At 41.3% G+C, this 12,980-nt stretch overlaps 1 protein-coding gene across 1 annotated transcript in view; it reads left to right on the top strand.

The window, feature by feature from the left end:
* LOC124551231 (protein split ends-like) overlaps positions 1-12,980 on the top strand; it is a 124,289-nt gene that overhangs the window by 109,389 nt on the left and 1,920 nt on the right. The window contains exon 7 of the mRNA XM_047126224.1: positions 4,087-4,344. Coding sequence (XP_046982180.1) covers positions 4,087-4,344 — 258 coding nt within the window. The remainder of the gene's footprint in view (positions 1-4,086; positions 4,345-12,980) is intronic.

Raw genomic sequence — 12,980 nt, forward strand, 5'->3', positions numbered from 1 at the left:
AGACAAACATTTCTTTGAGCTTTTCGATGATCTGCTTTAGAATGTTTACTCTTCTGTCCTTTATTTTAAAAGGTTAAAAAAAGAAATTATATATATACTTTTTTAATTATAAAGACTTTTAGCAAATATTTTATCTTTACATTGTAATTGTTTTTACCAAACATTATTTTATGATTGACTATCTGTTTTAGAATATTTGCTTTTATGCTTTTAGACTGCATATTGCTAATTCACATCGTTTCATTTTTGACACTGGCTCATAATTTTATAATTTTAAATTCTTTCATTTTTATTTGCTTATATGACTGGCATATAACTTGATGAATAGCAATGCCGTAAATGAAAAAAAGGCTCATGTAATCTACATATCAACTTCATAGATAATATTTCATATATACAGACAACTACTTTGTATCGTATTTGGGCAGCACGTAGTATACATGTCAGCTACAGATTATTGTAGCTTACTCTTTTCGTTTCAATAAAGACAAGTTGCTGCTCAATAATACATCGTCTGACGCCACAGTCTTTGCCATTCTATTTCGCAACAACTTCGTTAGAAAGAAGCCTGCTGCCACATCTTTGCACTGGCGTTTGTCCTCACCATGGCAACTACTAGTTCGACTATCGACTTTACAACAACTTCAGTGAAAAAAGCCTGCTGCTTCATCTTTGCAACGGCATCTAACTTCACCATAGCAACCAGTGGTTCCAAATGGTTCGCTGATAGGCCTTGAGAGGGCCACACATGTACTGCCAAACCGAAGTTCATTTTCCTACATATTTAAATATTTTAACTCTTCTTAATTGACAATAGCTGTTTAATAAGCTAAGTTTAGTGTGTATTTATTTCTAATTCTTGACAATGTTCATTTAACTAAGAAATTTTAAATTGTAATTCGACTTATTACTCATTGGTTAATAATGACATCATGCAGTCAGAAGTGGGTGGAGCCTCCATTATATATAGTAAGACGTGCACTGGTTTCTCCAGTAGTGATTCTCCAACAGAAAGAGGTTCCTACTCAATGGTAATTCAACGTTTTATAGATTTATAACTTTATGTATTTTGTTTAATGTATGTAGCCCTCTAATTAGAGCTTTGTATACAACTTATAGGTCTGAAGATGACCACAGTAGTGGTCGAAACCAGTCACCTTGTTAAATAAATCGTGATCAAGACTGTTTTTAATAGTAATTATTTATAAGACATTGATCACTGTTGTTCCCATAATGCATTCAAAAGTAATAGAAGAAATATTATTAACTGTCATGTGTTGTGGAAAATTTTGTATCAGTACTGCCATGCATATATAAGGTCAGGAAGAGGAGCGCACAAAGCAAACAAACGGATTTGGAGAAGCAGACGATGAAAGATGCAGAAAGGAGCGTAGATGAGAGTTGTCTAGTAACTCAGAAAGTTCCTGCTATGTCCCAGAAATTTATGAAGTTGCTGCTGAACATTCGAACACCTTGTTCCACACAATTGTGCTTTCCCACTCTACAATAAACGCTTTCAAGGAATCTATTTAGAGATAAAAATCTAAAATTTTCAGTGTTTGTAAAGCACAACAGTTTGCACATGTTATCGTAACCAATTCATAATACATCAGAAAATGAAATATTAGTGCTAACGGAAGTTGAAAATGCAGCTGATTTCATTTTTCCGATTATAGAAAAAAATTTGAAGAATAATTACCAATGAAATGACAGCACATAAAATGACCCTCTTCTTCACCAAATGTCTCCCAAAAGTAATAGCACATGAAGATGGTCAGTGTAGGCCAAAACGGTTACGAGAATGTTCCGAGAATGTGATTGTGTCTCATTTAAAAAGGAAGGTCGCAATACATTACTCAGCAGTGGCCAACGGAAAATAGTTTTTCGAAGAATTGAATTTGTGACTAAAGTTTTCGTGATGATGATGAGGTCTCATACTATAGTACGTGAAGGTGGTCAGTGTAGGCCAAAACGGTTACGAGAATGTCAGAGAATGTGATTGTGTCTAATGTAAAAAGGAAGGTCGCAGTACATTACTCAGCAATGGCCTACAATGGAAAATAGTTTTTCGAAGAATTGAAATCATTTTGACTAAAGTTTTCATCATGATGATGAGGTCCCATACTCCGAGGAGCGTAGGGGACGATGCGGGAGACCCGCACCGCCGTCCTAGGCAAGGTCCTAGCGGAGGTGTTTTGCCGTTGCCTTCCTCCGACCGCAATGGGGATGAATGATGATGATGATGAAGACGACACAACAATACCTACTCATCTCGAGGCAGGAAAAATCCTTAATCCCGCCGGGAATCGAACCTGCAACCCCGTACGCGGGAAGCGAGAACGATACCGCAACACCACGAGCTGCGGACCAAAGTTGTCATAGCGTCCCAAAAAAATTATCTTTACAGACCATGCAGTGGAAAGGTTTGTAAAATTTAACTTGGAGGATGTCAGTACTGTCGACTTTTTTGTCTTTCTGTTGTTTTTGTGACTCTTGCAGCTATTAAGATGTTACTGCGCAACAATTCTTACAAATCGTTTTGTTACTTGTTCTTTATTTATTTATTTATTTCATTAACAGTACAAAGTAACCCACCGCCTTGAATGTAAGGTGGGTCCGATACTTCTGAATCTAACAGCGAAGAGCTCTCATTGTTACAATCTTATTGGTATACAGTTGTTAATGCTTTTCTAAATTATATAAAGAACATAATGTATAAAGATTTCTCTGTGGTTACAGCGAATTGAATGGTTAACAGTTCTTAAAATAGTTCCATATAATTTGTTACTACCTAGTTGTTGTTGTTGTTGTTGTTGTCTTGAGTCCTGAGACTGGTTTGATGCAGCTCTCCATGCTTAGAATTTTCCTGTGCAAGCTTCTTCATCTCCCAGTTCCTACTGCAACCTACATCCTTCTGTATCTGTTTAGTGTATTCATCTCTTGGTCTCCCTCTACGAATTTTACCTTCCACGCTGCCCTCCAATACTAAATTGGTGATCTCCTGATACCTCAGAACATGTCCTACCAACCGATCCCTTCTTCTAGTCAAGTTGTGCCACAAATTCCTCTTCTCCCCAATCCAATACCTCCTCATTAGTTATATGATCTAACCGTCTAATCTTCAGCATTCTTCTGTAACACCACATTTCGAAAGCTTCTGTTTTTGTCTAAATTATTTATCGTCCATGTTTCACTTCCATACATGGCTACATTCCATACAAATACTTTCAGAAACGACTTCCTGACACTTAAATCTATACTCGATGTTAACAGATTTCTCTTCTTCAGAAACGATTTCCTTGCCATTGCCAGTCTACATTTTATATCCTCTCTACTTTGACCATCATCAGTTATTTTGCTCCCCAAATAGCAAAACTCCTTTACTACTTTAAGTGTCTCATTTCCTAATCTAATTCCCTCAGTATCACCCGACTTGACTACATTCCATTATCCTCGTTTCGCTTTTGTTGATGTTCATCTTATACCCTCCTTTCAAGACACTGTCTATTCCGTTCAACTGCTCTTCCAAGTCCTTTGCTGTCTCTGACAGAATTACAACGTCATCGTCGAACCTGAAAGTTTTTATTTCTTCTCTATGGATTTTAATACCTACTTCGAATTTTTCTTTTGTTTCCTTCACTGCTTGCTCAATATTCAGATTGAATAACATCGGGGAGAGGCTACAACCCTGTCTCACTCCCTTCCCAACCATTGCTTCTCTACCTAGTTATGAGAATATAATTTATATAATGCAAATGTCAAAGAAAAGTAAAAAAAAGAAAATGTAACACAATGAGCGTGGTGAAAATAATTTTCAGGATGTAGAGGGAAGTGACATGCTGTATTTGGATGTGTAATACAGTCTAAGTAGCATGTTGGTCGATAGTGGCCTAGTTCTACCTATTTCAGATGAGAAGGTCTCGGTACAACCTCGAGCTATTCTCATCTGAAATGGTTTGTGCTAATGTATGTTTACACAGATTATACATATTAAATGGTGATTGAGCACTTCATACATGGAAACTGTTACTTGTACTGTTAAGTTTCCCCATTAAAATGCCTACTCTAGTCAACCGTAATTTCCAGATCCCCGCACAGGAAGAGCGGCTGGTAACAGCGGCTCCACAGTTCGCGTCTTCGCCTTACCTGTCCAGCTCCAGCGGACTCCAGACGCGGCCACCTGTCGCCGTCGCCGTCGCCCAGGCACAAACCCGGACCCCCCAGCCGTATCACCAGGCCGCAGCACAGCACGCCACAGCCGAGGCGCCGCACCATTCAGTCAGGGAGCCACCCGCCTACCCCCACCACGAGTACCAGCACCAACAGCCGGCCCTGGGTCCACAGGTGGGTTCCAGCTGTTCACCAGCACTAGCACCTTTCCAGCAAATAGCGATACGTGGGTGATTTCTACCACGTGAAATTTTTCTTGATATTCATTTGCCATCGTCTTCCTACACACTGGACTTTGTCTTTAATAACTGTAGAAATTAATGCTACGATTTCAAAACACTAACTTTCAATAGTATTTCCTGTTCATATCATCTTACTTAACAACTATTCTGATGTGGGGGTACCAGGTGCACGAGTATGAAACCGGTATTTGGTTGCAATAATTACACGTCTGTTGCTTGAAACTGATAAACGATATTTTATTCAAAATAATCTCCATTGCTATTTATACATTTCTCCAACCTCTCCGGCAGGCTATGAATGCCACGCCAAAAAAACTTCTTTTGAAGCGAACCAGTCAGCGAGCCGTTTTCTCACATTTTCATACGAACTGAGCCGTTGTTCAGCGAGAGCGAGTCCCAGTTGTGCAAACAGATGATAACCGGAAGGAAACTAATTTGGAGAATAAGCTGCATGCCCTGGTATTTCCCGGCTGAACACCTCGCTCGTTTCCGTGACCCGTTTTGCTGTGTGTGACGGGTGTTATCATAGAGCAATATGACTTTGTGTAGCCTTTTTCCATATCTCCATCGTTTTTCACGTAATCCTCGATTGAAATCGATCATTTTCCGTTGGTAGAGATCAGTGTTAACGGTTTCACCAGGTTTTAGCAGCTCATAATAGATGACACCCTTCTGATCCCACAAACGCAGAGCGTTGTTTCTACTTTTTTTATGTGATTTGGTCTGGCAGTGGGTGTCAATGGATGCTTGTATTCACCCACGATTTACGACGCTTAGGATTCTCAAAATATATCCATTTCTCATCACCTCTCACTATCTGGCGAGAAGCATTTCACAAGTGATGTTTCGATTTGTTTGCTGTCTTTCATTCAGTTCATGCGGAACCCATTTTCCCACTTTCTGCACCTTTCCCATTGCTTTCAACACCAAATAAACTCCGTGCTATGAAGGAGACGACGAATGTGTGGCGGTCATCCATGGGAGCCCCTCGCTTGCCTAATTTCAGCTGCTCTACGGCAGACTTTTAACCTTCCCAGCACTATACGTTCGGTGTTAGGCGACAATGCCACAACGGCAGATTTAGTTTTAAGTTTCATTAGTGAGAGGGTTTTTATCGTACCATCTAAGGGTTGGCGTTTGACCTTCTCTCTGGGGCCTCCACCCTCGCTCCATTTTAACTCTGTCACACTTTCTTTCCATTTGCTTGTCTATGTGTTTGTCTTTTCCGTTCATGTGTTCATCTCGCCTTGTCTTTTTGGGGTGGACATTTTAGTGTGTTGCAGAGTGGTTGGCTCATCCTCTTTTATTCTTGTGATCAGCCAGTCCAGACCATCTGCTGTATGGTTTTAATACAATCTTCTACTTTTCCTTATGGTGTATGTTTTCCCCGTTTTTTGTTCGTACTATTTGTTTTCTTTTTAGGTGTGGTTCCGCATTCATTTTCCCCCTTTTACTTTCCCAAATGTACTTTGGGAGTTGTTTTATCCTGAGCCTTGTTTGCGTCTGGAACGAGGGACTGATGACCCTGTAGTTTGGTCTCTTTATCCCTCAAACCACCCAACCGAAGAGAAACGGCTTTCTTCGTCACATTCAACTGTTCCGCGAGTTCCTGTTGAGTCTGAGTATCATCTTCATCCAATATAGCCTGCAATTCGTTGTCTTCGAACTTTTTTTGTGGTTTCCCGCCCTCGTCGTTTCTCATGTCAAAATCACCACTTTTGAATTTTTTGAACCACGCGAAACACTGTGTTTTCCTAAGATAATGTTCGCCAAAAGCTTCGACAAGCATTCGATGCGATTCTGCAGCACTTTTCTTCAAACGATAACAGAAAATCAGTGCTGTCCGCAAATCGTAGTTCGTAGGCACAAAACTCGACGCGTTTGATGGTCTGAAACAAATACCGATGTATGAAACTTGGGTTACTGTGTGTTGACATTCGTCGTCAACCGTTATAGGAAGCAGATGGCACTGCAGGCGCGGTCTCACAGGCCCTACACTGACTGCTAGCACCATCTACAGGGAAATTCACACCTGGTAAACGCAGTGTTCGGAAATTCCCTTTAAAAACATCTAGAACTTGTCGAGGAGAGAAAGTAGATAATATTTTTAAGTGGAACCCATGTCCGAGAAACTACAATTTTCTTGCTACAGCCATTTGAAAACATGTTGGTAATGTGACCACTTTTAAAAGTAACTTATTAGGCGTGACACAGTACATCACTTGTTTTACAATTCCACTGTTTAATAACCAAAAAATAGAAAGGAAACTTAATTGCTCTTCACAAAAAATTGCATTCCCAATTTGGATGTGCGGTGTCTACTTGGGGCGCCACAGTATGCCTTCTGATGACGAAGATACCTCTTTCTCGACGCCGTTGCGTAATTGTGGCAAAAAAGGCATGTGATGGAGTCGGACGTTGTGGATAAAGATCCTGATGAAGGCAAGGAGCCGCTCTTCCATTACCGGGAACATCATGTCGATGTATTCTGCAAATGTCTACTAAACCATGTTGAACTAACATTCAGACATCTCAATGAAGCTCTAACTATGTCAGAGGGGCAGCATAGAAGTTCAATGACATCAGCCGATGCGAAGTAACCATCACCACCCCCTCCCTCCCACACCATGACTACCCTGTTCGTACCTACCAAGCAAACATGTTTTCGAGCGGCGGCACTACTGAAAAATGGCTCTGAGCACTATGGGACTTAACTGCTGTGGTCATAAGTCCCCCAGAACTTGGAACTACTTAAACCTAACTAACCTAAGGACATCACACACATCCATGCCCGAAGCAGGATTCGAACGTGCGACTGTAGCGCCTAGAACCGCTCGGCCACTCCGGCCGGCGCAGTACTGAAATGGTACGATTCAGGATGTGGGTTCCTATGCAAAATATTATGTACTCTTCAAGTCCTAGAAGTTTGTAACGGGAATTTCCGAACACCCTGTACAATCTTTTCTTGAAACATAAATCATTTATTGACTTTTGGCTACATGTAGAAGGATACTATTAATTGTGCGCGGCTGCACCCATTCCATTACTGTCATCAAAAGAATTAAGGAACATGTATATCATGTTCATTATCGACAAACTACTTCTTTTCTTAGGTAAAAAGGAAATCTCTGACTCTGAAAAGTGTTAATAAAATAGAGAGAAATGAATGAAAAATGGAGAGTGCCTTTTAATTATCAAGGGGTGCATAAACTAACATGAACGTGAACACTACTCGCTGATTAGCTCTTAGGCCCGTTAAGACTGTTAAGAGATCCAAGGAGAAAAAGGAGATTATAGCTTTATTGACAAATATGCAAGGTGAATGATGACAGAATAATCAAACAAATCTTTGACCTACCAAACAATGATAAATCCAAGATCACATGGCCGGGAGAAGGTGGAAGAAACACCGCAAATGTAGGAGTCGACATGGACACAGTAAGAAACAGAGCATTTTTTAAAGAAGCAATAGAAAAGGCAGCGTTTCAGAACAGAAAAAATAGGAAACTGGACGAAAGTGGACACAAGAAAAGGAGGAGGAACATTCTCTAGGACTGAAAGACGTGTGTACTCGAAGAAAACTGCATTTCAAAACAAAGAAGCAGAAACAATGTTGATTTATCGTATCCTCCAAATGAATTATTAGAATATCCACAAAAAATGGTGAAAGTTTCAACTACTAATAAAGTTAAATATCTGTTAAAACTGAGTGGAAGTGGTGCATCAGAAGTTTTAAACATGTTTTGGTGATTAAAGTAAATCATGTATACATGGGGTAAAGCTATGTTGCTAGAGTATATTACTTCTGTTCATTGACTCTGTACACAGCCTGTCACATTTCTAGTCACATTAGCTGCTTTAGTAATTAAAACACAGTGCGCCTTTTTAGATGCAACAAAGGTAAAATCCCCGAGAAACCATACTTTCTCCAAATCACTCCATGTGAATGTTGGAATCTTTCGTGTAACAAGGCCGCTACTTACGAAGCCCTGCTGAAAAGCAATGCCTCCGAATTTTTTATTCTGCTCTCAGTATTGGATAGGGTAATTACATGTTATCGATATTGCTCGGTCGACTGTATGCTTTGCTGTCGCAAGTTGCAGATTTCTGCCGTTAGAGGGCTCCAACTGTAGAGCATAATATGGCGGTACGCAACGTCACTACGTCGGTGCGTGGGATACAGCGGGCTGTAATCGACTTTCTGAAAGCATGAATTTAAAGAGTTCGTCCACACATGCAGCAGCCTATCCTTCAGCATGACAACGCCGGACCACACACCCAAGTCCTGCCGCATCTTGCAACAATCCGCCACCTTGGATCAACAGTCATTGACCATCCTCCGTACAGTCCCGTCCTGGCCACATCTGATTTTCATCTGTTTCCAAAATACGATGAACACCTCCGAGGACTTCAATTTTTGGTGGCGAGGCTGTGACTCCGTCAACTACGTCAAATATTCTACAGTGAAGGTATCAACAAACTAGACTCTCGATGGGAGAAATGTGTTCGTCGCCAGGGGGACTACGAGGTGCAACAATAAAGTAATGAGACTGATGTGAAAAAAAATGTTGCTTACCGTTTTAGTCAATTTTAGTGATGTCTCCTTCAAAGAAGTTCCCTTCTGATTGCACACACTTTTTCCAGCGCTTCTGCCATTAATGGTAACATTTCTGGAACTCATCTTCTGTAATATCCTCCAAGAGTCTAGTCGCAGCGTTTTGGACATCTTGTGTTGTTTGAAAATGGTGTCTTTTGACCGCCGTTTTGACTCTTGGAAATAGAAAAAAGTCGCACGAAGCAATATCTGGTGAATAAGGTGGCCGTGGTAGTACTAAAATTTGTTTTTGAGGTTAAAAATTGCAGTACTGACAGAGCAGTATGGGATGGCGCATTATTGTGATGCAGAATCAAATTATCAGCAATGTTGGCATGGACACGAAGAACTCTTTTAAGAAGTCTTTTTAAAATTTCTTTGTATTAATACTGGTTAATTGTATGTCCAGGAGGCACCCACTCTTTATGAACAATTCCCATGGAATCAAAGAAGAACACAAGCAAGCATTTCACTTTTGACTTTGACATGCGAGCTTTTTTTCTGTTTGGATGATCCCTTTGAGCACCATTGCGAACTTTGGCGTTTTGTCTCTGGATCGTACTGAAAAAAACAACTTTCATCAACAGTGATAACACGGCTCAACAATTCTGGATTGATTTTCGTTTGCTCTAACAGATCGGTTGCAACATTTTCCCGTGTTTCTCGCTGTTGTGGTGTGAGATTTTTGGGGACCATTTTTGCTTAAATCTTTCTCATACCAGTTATTATTAGATAAAACATTTCTCGACTGATGTTCAGTGCTTCTGCATTCATTTTCATGAATAATCTTGGCCAAGTTGACATCCATTCGTGAGGTTGATGGTCGTCCACTGCAGTCTTCATATTCAACATTTGTTCTGCCTTCACTAAACATTTTATGCCAACTTGAGCTCTTTACATAACCTCCTCTCCAACAGCCTTCTGAAGCTTACCGTAAGTTGTCGTCCCGTTTTCATCCAATTTAACACAAAAAAATGAGGTACCGTTGCGCAATATTATGCAGTTCCATTTCCGTGACGAGAGACACAAACATGTGTTAACGTATTACAGCATAACTCACGACAGAGCAGTTGCATCGATGTGCCACTTAGACTAGAAGCAGCTTATAGAGCAAGGTCAAAGATATTGTGCCTACGCAAGCCTGCAGGGTTGCCACATCTTGCAAAGAAAATCAGTCTCATTACTTTACTGTCGCTCCTCGTATGTTGAGAAATAAATATGTAGACATGAAGTTTTGTGTCGCCATTGCCACTGCAGAGTCTTGTACCAGGGGAAGCAATAGAGAGGATGTTGTTTGGTGGCCAGTATCCTCTTTCTACAATGCAAACCGCACACTTGTATTATCAGAGTTCGTTATTAACCAGAACAGAAAACCACTTATCTTTAATCAAGTTGTTGTGGTACAAGCTCTTCCATAATAGTCCACATTAGCCTCACTGCTGGTGAAGTACAAGTTGCGCTATAAGCACTACACTCTCCTAAGCGGTGATGTGAACTGACAGACCCAACTAGAGTAGTGACCGAGCTAGTAACTGAGCTGCAACTGCGACTGATGACTCTGACTGGGACTGGACTATCTGTGACAGACTGGCCTCTCCGGTCCGCGGCGGCGATCTAAATTCCGGCTGTTAACAGGGCGTTGGCGGCGCAATGCTTGCGAGTCTGTCTCTGGCCTGTCTCCTGACAGGCACCTGTTATCGATCTTCTCGCAACCTTTTTGGCTACCGGTGTGCTAGTGACAGCTTACACCAGCACATGAAGTGTAAAGATGTAGGGTGTTAAAAAACTTTGTTTTATTGAAACAGCTTTATGACCTTTTACATAAAAACTTGGAGGCATTACTTTTCAGCATGCTCTCCTGTTTCTGTCCTAGTCTCAGTCCATCCATGCTAGCTCTCATTCTGTAATGAACTTGATGTCATTGTGCCGTTAAACTATAAACTTTCTTGCCCGTTCATTGTGTTTAGAATGTGACATCCAATCCTAAAATTTAATGCAAAACGCTATGATATACTGTAGCACCACAATTTTTCAAACTTTCCTTTTACAAATGTGTTTAATTTTTCCTATCTCAACCTATTGTGTGTGAAAGTTTCTGTACTCCTAGGTTAAAGTAATATGTTGCATATTGTAGCTGTGCGGGATTAGCCAAGTGGTCTAGGGCGCTGCAGTCATGGACTGTGCGGCTGGTCCCGGCAGAGGTTCGAATCCTCCCTCGGGCATGGGTGTGTGTGTGTTTGTCCTTAGAATAACTTAGGTTATGTAGTGTGTAACCTTAGGGACTGATGACCTTAGCAGTTAAGTCCCATAAGATTTCACCCACATTTGAACATTTTTTTGCGTATTGTATATGGTAATAGTTGTATGTGAACTACCATGCATTACATGGAGATCTAAGTGTCTGCAAGCCCTACATGACTTCTTGTGGAGCATCTCTGGAGTTAGGCTTTGAAAGGATTTCTCAATACTTTCTTCAGTAGTCTTGCACTGGCGTGCAGTCACATTGGGCCTGATTATTCCACACAATAAGTTGTCTGGCGTGTTAAGGTTTGGGTTTCCTGTTGAACATTTAAATCAAGCTTGTGGCATTACTGAGCCACATCTAATCGAGCAATCCCTAAATTGTTCACCAAAGAGTCCCCTCATCTGAGGGTGTGCTGGAGCATCTCCTTCCTGCTGTACACACTCCCCTATTACCAGACTCAATTATTAGCCACGATTGCAACATGTTCCAATACGGATTTCCACTCCCATACCTATAAAAAATTATCTGAACGTGCATCATGAAGACATCTCAGTCCATATCGTACTGTGAAGTCGGTTCCTTTTCAACTCTTGCACATAATGCGGTTTTTCCATAAACTAGAAAAGTGGTGCGTCACAAAAAATGGTTCAAATGGCTCTGAGCACTATGGGACTCAACTGCTGTGGTCATAAGTCCCCTAGAACTTAGAACTACTTAAACGTAACTAACCTAAGGACAGCACACAACACCCAGCCATCACGAGGCAGAGAAAATCCCTGACCCCGCCGGGAATCGAACCCGGGAACCCGGGCGTGGGAAGCGAGAAGGCTACCGCACGGGTGCATCACAAATTAATCAGACAGTAACACTTCCGAGCGAGACAGAGCGTTGGGAAACTGTGTCAGCAAAGCATGGTAGGCTGTAATTCGCTGCTCCTGGCACTATCAAATGATTCAGTCCCAAACATACATCTAAATCCTGATCTGTGTCAATACTGACTGACAACAACGCTGTCGGTCACCTTCAAAGCAAATATACCACTAAAACAACTATTCCCCCCCACTTGTCAAAGTAAAGAGGTATGTGGGGAATTCTCAGACACACTGTAGAGTAAATCTTGCAACAACATCCAAAGTGTCGTAAGGCCGACCATATAGGAAACCAGTCCATTTGTTTGACCGCCTGTTTTCGTTTGCAGCATCAGTTGCCGGTGAGCACCATCCTCACACCTCCTATGTGGGGAATTCTCAGACACACTGTAGAGTAAATCTTGTAACAACATCCAAATGTCTTGTAAGGCTGACCATATAGGAAACCAGTCCATTTGTTTGACCGCCTGTTTTCGTTTGCAGCATCAGTCGCCAGTGAGCGCCATCCTTACACCTCCTATGTGGGGAATTCTCAGACACACTGTAGAGTAAATCTTGTAACAACATCCAAATGTCTTGTAAGGCTGACCATATAGGAAACCGGTCCATTTGTTTGACCGCCTGTTTTCGTTTGCAGCATCAGTCGCCAGTGAGAACCATCCTCACACCTCCTATGTGGGGAATTCTCAGACACACTGTAGAGTAAATCTTGTAACAACATCCAAATGTCTTGTAAGGCTGACCATATAGGAAACCAGTCTATTTGTTTGACCGCCTGTTTCCGTTTGCAGCATCAGTCGCCAGTGAGCACCATCCTCACACCTCCTATGTGGGGAATTCTCAGACACACTGTAGAGTAA

This window comes from Schistocerca americana, chromosome 9 (assembly GCF_021461395.2).
Source record: "Schistocerca americana isolate TAMUIC-IGC-003095 chromosome 9, iqSchAmer2.1, whole genome shotgun sequence".
Lineage (NCBI taxonomy): Eukaryota > Metazoa > Arthropoda > Insecta > Orthoptera > Acrididae > Schistocerca > Schistocerca americana.